Source organism: Entelurus aequoreus, linkage group LG08 (genome assembly GCF_033978785.1).
Source record: "Entelurus aequoreus isolate RoL-2023_Sb linkage group LG08, RoL_Eaeq_v1.1, whole genome shotgun sequence".
NCBI lineage: Eukaryota > Metazoa > Chordata > Actinopteri > Syngnathiformes > Syngnathidae > Entelurus > Entelurus aequoreus.
In genome coordinates this window covers 47,762,064-47,777,063 of record NC_084738.1, presented here as the reverse complement: position 1 = coordinate 47,777,063, position 15,000 = coordinate 47,762,064, and the positions used below count along the sequence as shown (strand labels likewise).

The 15,000-nt window shown below is 38.2% G+C and overlaps 1 protein-coding gene across 9 annotated transcripts in view; it reads left to right on the top strand.

Annotated features, from left to right (window-relative positions):
- Nucleotides 1-15,000, top strand: part of thrb (thyroid hormone receptor beta) — a 149,346-nt gene that overhangs the window by 128,520 nt on the left and 5,826 nt on the right. For 7 of the 9 annotated variants that reach the window (XM_062056679.1, XM_062056676.1, XM_062056677.1 and 4 more), the window contains 6 exons: nt 7,229-7,329; nt 7,409-7,556; nt 7,657-7,862; nt 8,341-8,427; nt 10,069-10,215; nt 12,359-12,617. In XM_062056679.1, coding sequence (XP_061912663.1) covers nt 7,229-7,329; nt 7,409-7,556; nt 7,657-7,862; nt 8,341-8,427; nt 10,069-10,215; nt 12,359-12,617 — 948 coding nt within the window. Of the gene's footprint in view, nt 145-7,228; nt 7,330-7,408; nt 7,557-7,656; nt 7,863-8,340; nt 8,428-10,068; nt 10,216-12,358; nt 12,618-15,000 lie in introns of all 9 variants that reach the window. The other 2 variants (XM_062056673.1, XM_062056672.1) reach the window with 2 other exon arrangements.

Here is a 15,000-nt window from a genome sequence, read left to right as displayed (position 1 = left end):
GTTTGTACAGCGGCGTCCCGCCTGCTTTGAAGAGTGACTTCTGCAGCATGGAGGTTCCGCAAAATACCTTCCGTCTTCATCATGAATATTTTCCGGAGATCAAATCCGACCTGTCACACTGGATGCAAGTGTCACACAAGAAAGGTAGTATACCTGGACACAGATTGGTACTAAAAGTTAAAAGTTGGACATTTGTCACATGCAGCTTTTTAAATGAGGAACTGCTCAATCAATGAATCAATGATGTCTGAGTCTCTGCATAAATCTAACGATTTCATACGGCGGGGGTTCCTTATTGATTGGATGACTATTGATTGGATGGAGAGGCGACAGAAGGCTCGCACGAGACAATCGTTATTTCTTCACAAAACAATATTGATCGGCTTCTTAAGCGCTTGTACCAAAGAGTCCAATCATTTATAACACACAACTTGCTAAGCAGTTGCTGTTTTCTTGTTGTTCATTACAACTTTTCACTCGCGGAAACTGACTCAGTTAAAGCTGCTCGTTTGTGTCGCTGTTTCTATGGTAATTACCCAGTATCAATCAACACATGTCCATATGTTGTGTTAAAGAGAACAGTTTTTACAAATTAATGTCTATTTTAGTAGAAGGGCATCTTTGAGAGAATTGACAGATGTGCTTCATTCACAGGTCAGATCTGGGTTCAAAAACGGATGCTATGTTTGTTGTTGGTACACACTTGGTATCACACTTTTCCAAAACGCTGCTTTTGTAATATTGTCCTTTTGCTCCATGAGGGTGTGCTGTGTATCTTGCATGGTTGGACTAGGAAGAATCGGACTGATGATGATAGTGGCTCATTTGGATGCGAACATGGCCTCAAGGTGGCCACTGATTGATAAAGATCAGTGCCTCTGGGAATTTGTAATCTCCCGATTGTGCCAATTCATGCCAATTCAGCCAATCTTAAGAAATTATGCACAACTTTGCCCAATGATTCCCTGCACATTTTGGCCAATCAGCATTATTTTCACCAATCAAATTTGTCTCTGAGCTCAAACGCACGAAATAGGAACAGCAATATGTAACAATCAACTCGTTATTGTTTAAACAGCTACTTCCGGTTCCTGTCTACAGTGCTAAGCCTTCTGAGTAATGTAGTATATAAACATTTACTTTCTAGTTTACATGTATTTATAAACAGTATGTATGTAACTTTTATTTATCCAGTTTAAGGCAATTAAAAACAGATTTTAATGTGCAATGTCGACCTAGCAAAGAGGCAGCATGACAGAGATGTTGAAGTGTGATGAAAATCTTACCAACAACAATTACCGCTATAGATCACTCTCAACAGTTCACAAATACTCTTAGTGTGTGGGGGTAAATGTGTTGAAACATAAATTATTGATTGAGATGGACAAACACTTTTAAAGCATAAAACATACACAGGTAATGTATGCAATGGATCACAGTTGTTGATGTTTCTTACTGTAATTTTGATTTAATATTAGTTATAGTTAATTAAAACAGTACAGCAATTTGAAAATAAGGTCTGAGTATGTGATTTTACTGCCATCTACTTTTAGGTCTGTGTGGTATAAAACAAGTCATCAATACAGTATTTGTTTTACAATTTTTGCTGAAATCCTTTACTTTTTGTCGTTACGATTACAAGGAACCCCTTTAAGACATTGTTTCATAAAATCAAAAGTTGATTCACTGTTATTGAAAAAAAAACTCCAAACATTGCAACTTTTGCCGCAACTTTTTGAATAAGTTGCCGCAAATTCTGGCATTTTGGGCCACGACAATCATGAAAAAAGACTTGAAATCCCGGTGGGACTGGAATATGTAAAGAAGCAAGCTCTCAGAGAGTAGAAGATGTCATGAATAATTTCATAAAACTAAACACCAATTCCACAGTTGGCTCAGCTTGAAAGTTAACATTTAGCCCGTCCAACTGTAGCAGTATCATTCCTCACTGAACAGGCAGCATTTACTCTTATTCAGTAGCAAAGATATCATAATGTTCATATGTACATTAACCATGGGGACCAGGAATATTAATGTAGATTGTGTACATGCCAAGGATTGTTTGATTTATTTTGAATATGTTTTAGCGAGTTGACCAAAGGTGACAAAGGTATTTGGGTTTCAGGCACTGTCTTGCTGAAACAGAAAACAACCTCTCCCATTTTTTAAAATTTTTGACCTGCTGAACGATTTGAATCCGGACCCCCTGTTAAAGCATACTTGCCAACCTTGAGACCTCCGATACCGGGAGGTGGGGGGTCGGGGGTAGGGGGCGTGGGTGGGCGGGGGCGTGGTTGGGGCGTGGTTAAGAGGGGAATATATTTAAGCTAGAATTCACCAACTCAAGTATTTCATATATATATATATATATATATATATATATATATATATATATATATATATATATATATATATATATATATATATATATATATACATATATGTATGAAATACTTGACTTTCAGTGAATTCTAGCTATATATATATATATATATATATATATATATATATATATATATATATATATATATATATATATATATATTTTATTATACATATAAATAAAAGAAATACTTGAATTTCAGTGTTGTGGAGGCTATCCAGTAGATGGCAGTATTGTCCTGTTTAAGAGTGTCACAACATTGCTGTTTACGGCAGACGAACTGCTTTACGGTAGACTAAATGTGACTGCTGTTGTTGTGTGTTGTTACCGCGCTGGGAGGACGTTAATGAAACTGCCTAACAATAAACCCACATAAGAAACCAAGAACTCGCCCTCGATCATTCTACAGTTATGACGTCATTGGGCAGGCAAGCTGTTTATATTGTGGGAAAGCGGACGTGAGAACTGGCTGTCTCCACTCAGGTCCGCATTGAGCTGGAGGGGGCGTGGCCTCCAGCTCCGGCTGAATACCGGGAGTTTGTCGGGAGAAAATTTCTGCCGGGAGGTTATCGGAGAGGCGCTGAATACCGGGAGTCTCCCGCTAAAAACGGGAGGGTTGGCAAGTATGTGTTAAAGTCCGTAATGATTGAACGACCTCCCTGTTTTATGTGGTCTGTTTTTGCGTTTCTTGCTTCATAATTTGTCCAACTTCTAAACTTGCCGGTGCCCAGCACTGGTGGTGTTTGGTCAACATCATCAATAACACCACTAACAGGTTTGCCAGATTATGTGCTTGTCATTGGCTGTGTCTCAATTGGCAAACTTGTGTACTTATAGTCTTCAAGCACATAAGTCTGCTGACACTGAGGTGTACAGTAAAATACCGTACATATGTGAGTACCGTAGATGTTGCACTTAAAATGGTGACACCTACCACTAGCGAATGGTCAAACGATACTAAAGCGGCGAAGCCTTATGAAACATGAGTGACACTGTGTTCCTTGATGCCTCGATGTGTGTATCACCTTAAAAAAACATGTGAATGATACAGCTGCTGTGTCATTTGACTGTGAAGCACCAAACTGTGTTTTATCAGGAAGCGCTTCTTTCATCTTACGGGTGACAGCTTTTCCTAAATGAAGTCAGAAGTGTAGCTTGTCGCATTTGACATTGTTTTTTGTCTAAATTCGTCAAAAAAAAGTATTTTTCAGACTGAGGCGGACTTAAATCCTTTCATTTTCTCAAAAATCGACAGTGCGCCTTATAACCCGGTACGCCTAATGTACGGAATAATTCTGGTTGTGCTTACCGACCTCGAAGCAATTTTACTTGGTACATGGTGTAATGATAAGTGTGACTAGTAGATGGTAGTCACACATAAGAGATACGTGTAGACTGCAATATGACACCAGTGAACAACACTTCAACAACTTTAAATGTTTCATTGAGAATATAGAACATTAGAACCTTTATTTAACCAGATAAGAAACCCATTGAGATCTAGATCTCTTTCACAAGGGTGACCTGGCCAAGAGGTCAACAGCACATGTCACAGAGCAGTTTCAAAAAAGTAATACGTTAAGACAAACATTTTAAAATACATAAAAGAGAACTGTAAAACAATAAAGATTTACACCTTTTAAAAACACAGGCACTTTGCAAAAGTCTCTTGCTGTCTGTCCCTCGGGACAGAACGGAAGTCTCCAAATGGAAGTACACATTACACACGCTTGATGGATTGTGGGCCCATTACGGCTACCCTAGTCAGACATACGAGTATTATTATGGTGTGTGTATAAGGACCGCAAAATGGCACCCATTAGCAGACATATTATCTGGCTTTTTGTTTTGCAATATTATGCAAAACCAACTTTTCTTACCTTCTGGTACCTGTATTTGGGATCTGCATAAGTCCTGAAAATTTGTGCGCATCCGCCATTGTAGTCCGTACCAACACCGTACTCGATAAGCTTCTTCTTTTTCTCTATCTTCTTGTTATGGAGCATTCACCCTCTGCTATTGCCATTTCTGATATAAAGTAGCATAAAGTTCTAACTTATATCTCATTATGGAAGCGCTAAAAACTAACGGTGTAGTGGGTTTACATAATTCACCCACGGAACTTTAGTTATTAGAGAGTTCCGGTCGGACGGTTTTTCACGGGACACATTTCTGCCGTTGTTGTTGCACTAGTGAGCCACAGATGAGGAGACGCTGCTCCGTTGTTGATTTAAGTAAAGTCGAAATGTCATTAAAACAGTTAGCTCCATCTTTTGACACTTCTTCGACTCTCATCCTTACACCAGTACAATAAAGATGACGGGGACAAGACGCTTTCAAAGGTGAGCCATGTAAATAAGACCGCCCACAAAACGATGCATCCTGAAGCAACTGTCAGAAAGCGACTTGAAGATAGTCTGTAAAACATAATCTATGCAACATTTTGACCAAATAGCCACCATTACATGTTATGTACACCACATGGAAGTGTTTTAAATTTAGTAAAAAAATCATAATATGACCCCTTTTAATGCGCCCTATAGTCCGGTGTGCCTTTTGTATGAAAATAGACTTGAATAGACCCGCTCATCGGCAGTGCGCCTTATAATCCGGTGCGCCCTATGTTCCGGAAAATACAGTAAATGTTACTAAGAAAAAGGGAACGTTTGAATGTGTGGGATCATTTTGATCTTACAGTGCCAAATAAGGTAAATGTTCTTCTTTTCCGGTTTACTATTTGGCTTACTTGACCTCTTCCTGGCCACATATTTCGTCCATAATTCCAAATCTGTTTGCTGAAACCAATGGCTTGAACACCATCTGTTGGGAGAAACTAACTCAGTGAAAAAGACAAGTTACGACAGTTGTTGATTTGTTGATGGTAAATAATACGGAAGCCAGGCAGACTGAAAAGTTTGCTAGGTTTGATAGACATCATGAGAACATAAAATACTTGTCATAAATTCTTTAAGAAGTGAGGAAAGATACTGCTATACTTTTTTTAGGATACTACAACACTTTGTAAACAAATTGATGGACTGGAAAGAAAAGTGATTGGACAAGAGGAAAAGTGAAGGTTTTAAAGAAGCAAAATGATGAGAAGGATTTGCTGAGGGAGTCAAACTGAAGGGAACGAACGTATACATCAGTGAGACTTCTGACTAAACGTAACGCTGACTTTGCCAAGAAGGCATGCAACTTGAGGAAGCTGGGGAAAATTCAGGGGACTTGGAGGGCCAACTGTAAAATTTAAAGGGTAGGCTTGAATAAGATCTGCTTCCTCCTACTCCTTTTCGGACATGCTGTGATGACAAAGTGGAATTATGTGATGTATCATATTGTAATTGTATGCATGTATGAAATAAACTAACACCATAACCAAGTTTAAGGGAGAACAAGAAGAAGCCAAAGTACTTGTTGTTAAAGACTTTAAACAACTGGACAAATAGTGAGATGACATCATCTCGACTATTCATCAAGACTTGTTGCATCTGAAGACAACGACAACTACAAAAATAACATAGATTACGACAGATTCTAAAATATTAAGTAATACAAAAGATTCATGGACTATCACCATTAAGTTATTATCTATAGTATCAGTAAAAGACACGGGGAAGGAGTAGGATTAAATACAGGCGTTGCTACTTTATACTCCTTTTCAGATGCTGTATGTTGAAATGTGCAAATATAACCACATGATGTTCCTTACTTGTTGAACAACTCAACAACTCATTATATTTCCAGCTAGTGTGCATTCACAGTAATATATTTTAGACCGCACTACACTGTCCAAATATGTGCACTCAGGAACTAAGCACACAGTACACACAGTATACTGACAGAAACACCGCCATTCAGTCCGGTCAACGGGTGGGAATTGAGGAGAATTTATTACAGTAGTACCTCGAGATATGAGTGCCTAATCTTGAGGGGTGTTCAGGATAGATTATGATTTAGGTCACGAGTAAAATGTTTGGGTTACCCTGAACACCCTAAGATCTGACCAAACCCCCCAAAAATAATAGCTAGAGATCGACATAACTTTGTTTGTTTTTTAACCATGACAAGGAAAAAAGTGATTGGAAGGACAGTTTAGAGAAGAAAAAGTTGATGATAAATGGCGGACATTTATCCATGAAAATCTGAAGAATCTGCGAATGGTGTATTTGACGAAGGAGATACAGTAGCGGTCCGCTCTCCAAGATAAATGCTGTTTTATACTCATCACTTCATAAAACTACTGCAATTGTTTGTACTCCATTCTATTTTTTTGTTTTGTTTGTTTTTCTTTTAAAAGGCGTGTCACATGTTAATTGGAGGGATGGGAAGCACCGATGAAATGTATTTCAATTATGCTGTTTCACAATAGTTTGCGACCACTGTAATTCCAATTACATAATCGATACTGCTTGCTTAGGAAATTGTTTATTGTTGTTATTCCTAATCTTGTCGGTTCTTATCTGTCGAATGGGTACCGGTAATGAGAGTCGATTACCAAAAAAAACAAGAAAATGGCAGGACCAAACTGTTGACAACTGATGATATCAGTGTTTTGGATCTCCTAGCGACCAGAGATAGGGAGAGATGCTGATGTGTAGTTTATCAGATTCTTGCTCTTAGAAATCATCCAAATTATACATTTTAACAGACCGAGTATTCTTTTGTGCTTATACAGTAAATCCCTATTGATAATGTTCAATAGTGTGTCCTATATATATATATATATATATATATATATATATATATATATATATATATATATATATATATGTGCCCTGTTAATGAATTGTTTAAATAATTCCTAGGAATATCATAAACATAATAACATTTGTTCTTCTTCAGGGTACATACCGAGTTACCTGGACAAAGACGAGCTGTGTGTAGTCTGTGGGGACAAAGCCACAGGCTATCATTATCGCTGTATTACCTGTGAAGGCTGTAAGGTAACAAGCAAGTATCTGGATGAATTATGGGACTTTTTAACATGTATTTCTTAACATGTTGACTTCCTTTGCTGTCCAGGGATTCTTTAGGCGTACGATACAGAAAAACCTCAACCCAACCTATGCTTGTAAGTATGAGGGAAAATGTGCCATAGACAAAGTGACCAGAAACCAGTGCCAGGAGTGTCGCTTCAAAAAGTGCTTATCGGTCGGAATGGCTACGGACTGTAAGTTTGATACTGAAAAATGATTGCGATGCTGGTTTGTTGTGAATTAATGGTTTTCTTCCCTCTATCCTGTCCACTCATTGTTGTCTGAATCCCAAAGTGGTGTTGGATGAGGGCAAGAGGCTTGCCAAGCGCAAGCTGATTGAGGAAAACCGTGAGCGGCGTCGCAAGGAAGAACTACAGAAAACGGCGTGGGATCGACTGGATCCTACTCAGGAAGAGTGGGACTTGATCCACATGGTTACCGAGGCCCACATGGCCACAAATGCACAAGGAAACCAATGGAAGCAGAAGCGGAAATTCTTGGTGAGATATTGTCCTGCCTGCTCCGCATTAACCGTTCATCACAGTGTGGTTTGCACCGCGTTGTTAGCCAGACACGCCATCACCATGACTGTGTTCATTTTCTCAATATGTTTTTGTTTACCCTTGTAGAGTGCCGACAATTACCTGAATGATGGAAAAAAGGCAGCACCTTTATCATAAAATATTATTCTTTTGTCTTTCTTGCTGAGCATACGCACTAAAACCACTAACTTTGCCGCTTTTTTCACGCTCATGGTTCCCCCCCTTCCGTACTGAAATTCACACTTAACCTTTTTGAAATAGCTGTTTCACGCTGTGCCAAATGCTCTGCCTAAAATTGCAATTCTTCTTCTTCTGTGCTCTGTTTCTCATCTCGCACGACTTTTGACCTGTGTTCCGTTTTAACGTGTATTCTTTTTAGCTAGCTTGCTGCAGGTTCTTCATTGAAACTTCACCATTCCTGTTGATTATCCAACAGGTCGAGGAAACAATGCTTCTTAATGAAATAACATGTAATTTATTCTATACTTCTGACCAGAGTGCAGCAGGGGTGAAGGAAACTAAGGTATGACTTACCATATGCAATCTTTTTATGCACTACGTCTGTTGATAATAATGCATTGATTGGTTAAAAGGGAGCTGCACTTTTTGGGGGGAATTGTGTCTATCGTTCACAATCCTAATTAGAGACGAGAAGACATACGTTTTGGGGGGTTTTTGCATTCTAATTTGTAAATATCGGCTAGTTCTTGGTGGCTGGCAATGCAGCTAATGGGAGCAATCCAATTCGCCACTAAATCACTTAAAAAATGCATCTAAAAACCGCCAACAATACTTAATTTACGTTCTGTCCCCTGTATAATAACCAAACTGTAGCGACATTGTTATTGTTAGAGCAAACACTGAGGAACTCTTTTTCTAGCGTAGTAACACATTGTCTTGGGACGCCATACTATGGCATTAGCCGCTAGCTACGGCAAGAAATAAGCTATATTTTGAATCAGCAGCTGAATCGCTTTTTGTGTTTGTAATAGGATAACAATATGTACTAACTGAAAACATGAACAATCATATTATAGTATCTGTAAAGTAATAGCCCACATTTCATATTTTGTTTGTACACAGCTAGCTCGACAGTGTTGTAATAACAGGCATGGTGTGCTGCATGTATTTTGTTCAATATTAAAGTGACTCACTCGATGGACAGTTGTCTGTTTGGTCCAGCTGCCCAGGGAAGTTTTTTCAAGTTGACTTTGGGTAAGCACACCATACATGTTCGCATATTTTTGCTCCAAGTTCCACATTTCACGCCGACCTCACTATCTCGGCTTCTGTCTTCTTCAACGTTTCACCCTCTGTTTGTGCTTGCTTCTTTAAGCAGCAGTTCATCCTCCATATATTCAGCTTCAAAAATATATCAGGTTGTGAATCCTCATTTGTCCAAAAATAGTCATCTTTGTTGTCTTTTACCAAGTCTGCCATGATTAAAACACGCGTTTGTTTCCGGAAGGAGGAAGTGGAAACGAAAATAAATGCACTGAGGAAAGAAGTTCCGGTAATGCATAAAATATTAAATATTTTTATCAACATGTCTGTTACTACATCATATATATACTTGCAGCATCTATATAAAATGATAGAGGGTTTTGAACTTCTTTTAGAGGGCTTTGAAGGCTACAATAGTGACTCCTGTTAGCCACATTTTGCAAGTGTTTTTATCATCTTTAGGATCCTAAAAAAAAATACATGTTTGTTCTTGTCTCTCATAATGATTGTGAATGATAGGTACAATTCCAAAAAAAGTGCAGTTCCTACTTAATACTCAGACACACACGGATGGATCAATACATATCCTTTTGACAACCAGCGTTCCATGCAGTGTCTTTTTTATTAGACTACTGCAGAGAATGCTGGTTTTAGCAAATGCTGCTTTAGTAAATTAACCTCACATGACAGCAAAATGGAGGTATTTAGACAAATTCAATGAATAACCTTCATGTATGTTTATTTGGTACATTTTATCTCTGTTACAGTAATAATGATACTTTTAAACTTACCAAAGTCACACAGGATAATTTTCTCATTTCACTCAGATGTAAAATATAAAGTACTTACTGTACTATTAAACAAGTGTAAGCTGAAGTTTCCATTTGTGTTGTTTTAATTATATTTGGATTAACATACGTTTTTCTTCTTGTCTTTCCAGCCTACCAATATTGGTCATTCATCAACGGTGAATAACTCTGAAGGAAATAAAGTGGACTTAGAGGCTTTCAGCCAGTTTACTAAGATTATCACCCCTGCCATAACCCGAGTGGTGGACTTTGCCAAAAAACTACCCATGTTTTGTGAGGTATGTGCAGCCATTTACCATTTTGTCAGCGAGAAAGTTATTATTGACATGAGCATAAATAGGAAAAAAACTATAAGAAAATTAAATGTCGCATTAAACCAGTGCTTCTCAATTATCTGTTACGCATCTCTAGGGAAAAAAAACATTTTGCGCCCCCCAATTCGCCACCGTAACTGGAAATAGTATAATTTGTCTTAAAAAATTGTTGTAAGTACACCTCTGCATAACATTGTATCGTTATTAACATTAAAGAACATAAAATAGAGAAAAATGAAAGTAATATAAATCAACTTAAAACAAAGAATAACTTTCTTAACATTTTTTTTGTCTGTAATAGAAAAGATGTAAAGTGCATCAATTTGCCTGGAATTAAAAACAATTAAATCCTTGTTTAAACTATAAAAAAAACAATTTGTGCGACTTGAACCATTTGATACTGAAAATTAATATTAAATAATTTCAATAAATAATAAATGTATCAGGAAAATTATCTCAGAAGCACAATTAAAAAAACACTTTGACCTACAAAACAAAAATTAATATAACAATTTGTGCAGATTTTTTTTAATCAAAATGAGGAAGCCAGAGTTAATATCTACAATGAGCATGTTTTGTAGTGCACAGCTTTTCAAAGCGGGGTTTGAAGCATGACACTGTATGATATTGATAAAGCATGTTCCCCGTTATGTTGCGCGCCCCCTTTGGCATTGCACCGCGCCCCCCCAGAGTACCCATTTATGTAAAATAAACAAAACCATATTTTGAAACGTTTGTCACACGTGACGTCACATTCGGTTGCTGGCACTGGCTCAAGCACTTGGCGGGCAAACCGGTGTATTTGTAGTGGACTGCTCTACGTAATTTTGTAATTTTCCATGCCAACAAAGGAAGCATGCTTGATAAAAAGTGCTCAAGAGTACAGTAAGTAAGGCTTCTCTTTGGATATGTTATATATAATGTACCGATTAGCATTAGCGATTTTACATGGCGATCTCCACAACTTCAAATTTGGTCATCAGAACTACAACTAAGATGCATGTTATAACCAAACAGCTGGTGTGTAATATGTTCAATACTTACAGTATAAACACTTTGTAGGACTCAACTAAAGACAAGCCTGGCACATTCAACTTTATTACAAAGACTATTTTCTGACTATGGCAACACACTTAGGACAAACTAAATAAATGAATACTTCTAAATGAGACTCAGAAGTGTAAGAAAACAAAACATAACACAACTGAACAGCACAGTTATCATTATCAGCTTGCTGTCACTGGGGTTTTTTTCAAGCCGTTACTAATACAGATGACTTCCTGCTTCTTAAGACTGATAACTTTGTCTAACTTATTTATATACATTTTTTGACTTTCTTTTTAGATATAAGTAACTGTTTGTGCACACTTTTTTTTTTTTGCGGTTGGCTTTGGGGCAGCTTCTTTAGCAGCAATAGTCTTCCTATACTTTCAAAGGGATGCTGGTGTTTCAGGTGGCTAATGAGGTTTGAGGTTTACAGAATATTTTGTGCAAATACCACACAAAATGTCCCACACGATTGACGCCACGTGTGTTTACAATGATCCTGGGGGAAATTTATGACCTCCTACGAGGTAGGAGCTGTTGATTTGCTCACCCTAACCAACTTACAGCACAGTACCGGTAATCTTGCCTCCTTAGAGCGCTTTTACATTTTACCTGAGCATTGCTTTCATGTTTTCGATACGACATCATTATTCTTCACATAGGCCCGATAGTTATTTGTTCAATATTTATCATGCACCCATAATAATAATAATAATGTATTATTATTATTATTATATAATTCACATCATCAGCCGATAATAGTGATAATAATTGATGTGAATGATCCATACCTTACCTTACTATGTTTCATATTCTGCACCATGTTTTACTTTCTCATACTGCCCTTTTTTTCTGTGACAAAATGCCCATCGAAAATTAATGGTACATTTTTATAATCCAGCCGAACATTGTTTTTCACGTAATTCAGTTTTTTTTGTTCAGTATTTCAGTTCAGCTTCCACTCTTTAGCATTTACAAACTATCTCACAAAAAATTGTCTTTCCAGTTGATTTGTGCGGCACACAAACTTAATTGCTGATGTTTTTACTTGTTTGTCCAGCTGCCGTGTGAAGACCAGATCATCCTTCTGAAAGGCTGCTGCATGGAGATTATGTCACTGCGAGCTGCTGTTCGCTACGATCCAGAGAGTGAGACCCTCACGTTGAACGGAGAGATGGCTGTCACGCGAGGTCAGCTTAAGAACGGAGGTCTGGGCGTCGTTTCGGACGCGATCTTCGACCTTGGCGTGTCCCTCTCCTCTTTCGACTTGGACGATTCTGAGGTGGCTCTTCTACAGGCCGTCATTCTGCTTTCGTCTGGTAAGCCTCGTATAGAAAGTTATATCAAGATGATCTGTTTTGGCTAATTCATTATACAACTAGGTCAAAGTTTCCAAAACCAAGCAGAACAAAATCAAAAACTTAATGCAGTGTGCGCACGTGTGAAACTATATTCTCCTCTGTGAGGCGCTACCGTAACATGTCCGCATCGTTTTAGGAGCTACAATCTGTGGTCAGGAGCTACCAGAGGTGTGCAATTTAGACTGGAGTCAGACTGGCGTAGCAATTTGGGTGACTTTTGATGACAATATCATCAAAGACTTCGACATTAATGACTCGAGGCTTGACTCCGACTTTAGTCTGACGACTTGAAAAGACTTTAGAAATTTGATGTGTTCAGTAAATGTTTTCCCATGTGTAGTAGATTAGTTTTTTTTTAATGAAGAATCAAGTAAGAGAAGCAGATTAACAGGTTAAAGCCAGAACAATGACAATGAGAGTGATTTATAGAAATATTTATTACACTGGTTTATTTGAAAGTAAAGTTTTAATACACTGCATTAGATGTACAATGTAATAAATATAACAGATCTTTGTTAGATGGCATATATTAGGAGTGTGAATACATAACCTTGTCCATGACTTTGATGGACTCAAAAATTCCAAGTCGATGACTTGGGACTTGACTTGGATTTGTGTGTCCTTACTTGACTCTTGACTTGCAAATCACGGATTACGCACACAAGTTTGATATTTTCTTGTATTTTAGTCAAGTCATTTACAAAAGCTAAACATGGTAGGCTAGAGGCTACTAGGTGATGGCAGCTACACAACAGCTCGGCACATAATAGCACACAAGCTAGACATGCGTAATAAGTGTCCTTAGTTAAACAATACTGCAGTGTATAACACTACATTTGTGAATACAAATAATTATACTTGCACATTACTTACAGATACAAGGTCTAAGTCTCTCGTGTATTAGAAAGTATCCAGTAACAAACATGTCTGTATCATTCAACTTACTGCGCCGTGAGCTTAACTTAATGAATTATTAGGTGTCACCAAAAATAAAACAATTACCGTAAAACCCCTCTTCAACTTAAAGACTGCATAAATCTATTGCAGACGGTTAATAATAATAAATAGGTTAGTGTTTTTCATACCTACAATTGTTCTTGTTGTTCTGTGACAAATTTGACACTACAAAATAAAAGTATGTAAGATTCCTGCTGATATTGTATCGGACCTACAGTACAGACCAAAAGTTTGGACACACCTTCTCATTTCAATGTGTTTTCTTTGTTTTCATGACTATTTAAATTGTAGATTGTCACTGAAGGCACCAAAACTATAAATGAACACATGTGGAGTTATGTACTTGACTTATAATAATAATAATGGATTAGATTTATATAGTGCTTTTCCAGACACTCAAAGCGCTTCACAGAGAAGTGAGAACCTATCATTCATTCACACCTGGTGGTGGTAAGCTACTTTCATAGCCACAGCTGCCCTGGGGGAGACTGACGGAAGCGTGGCTGCCAGTTTGCGCCTACGGCCCCTCCGACTACCACCCATCATTCATCATTCATTCACCAGTGTGAGTGGCACTGGGGGCAAGGGTGAAGTGTCCTGCCCAAGGACACAACGGAAGCGATTTGGATGTCAAGAAGCAGGGAGCGAACCTGCAACCCTCAGGTTTCTGACACGGCCGCTCTACCCACTACGCCATGCTGCACTTGTACGATGAGCTTCGAGCACACCTGTGAAGTGAAAACCCTTTCAGGTGACTACCTCTTGAAGCTCATCAAGAGAATGCCAAGAGTGTGCAAAGCAGTAATCAGAGCAAAGGGTGGCTATTTTGAAGAAACTAGAATATAAAACATGTTTTCAGTTATTTCACCTTTTTTTGTTAAGTACATAACTCCACATGTGTTCATTCATAGTTTTGATGCCTTCAGTGACAATCTTCAATGTGAATAGTCATGAATAGTCAAGAAAACACATTGAATGAGAAGTTGTGTCCAAACTTTTGGCCTGTACTGTATATTGGTACTGTGTCTATTTTTGAATTCTGCAAAAACCCAAGTTTCTGTCCAAAAACTTATGGACAGAAACATAACAAAAAGCTGCACCTTTCCTGGAATGCAGGAGTCCCATCCCGGCTCCCGGTCCCAAAGGCAGATGCCTGAACAAACTACACAGATCAAGTGTTTGGCCTCCGGCATTCAATCCACAGTTTGGGTTTCTCACACTGGAGTTGCTGCTAAAGGAAGATTTTGACACTTGGGAGTTTTCTCTGCTGGACAAGGGGTAGTTCAGAGTGCCCAGAATTCTTGGGTCCCCTTGAGAGAATCCACACTTAGGATGATTTCATTGGAACAATGTGGTCAATGAGTGCACTGCAAAAAGTTAGTGT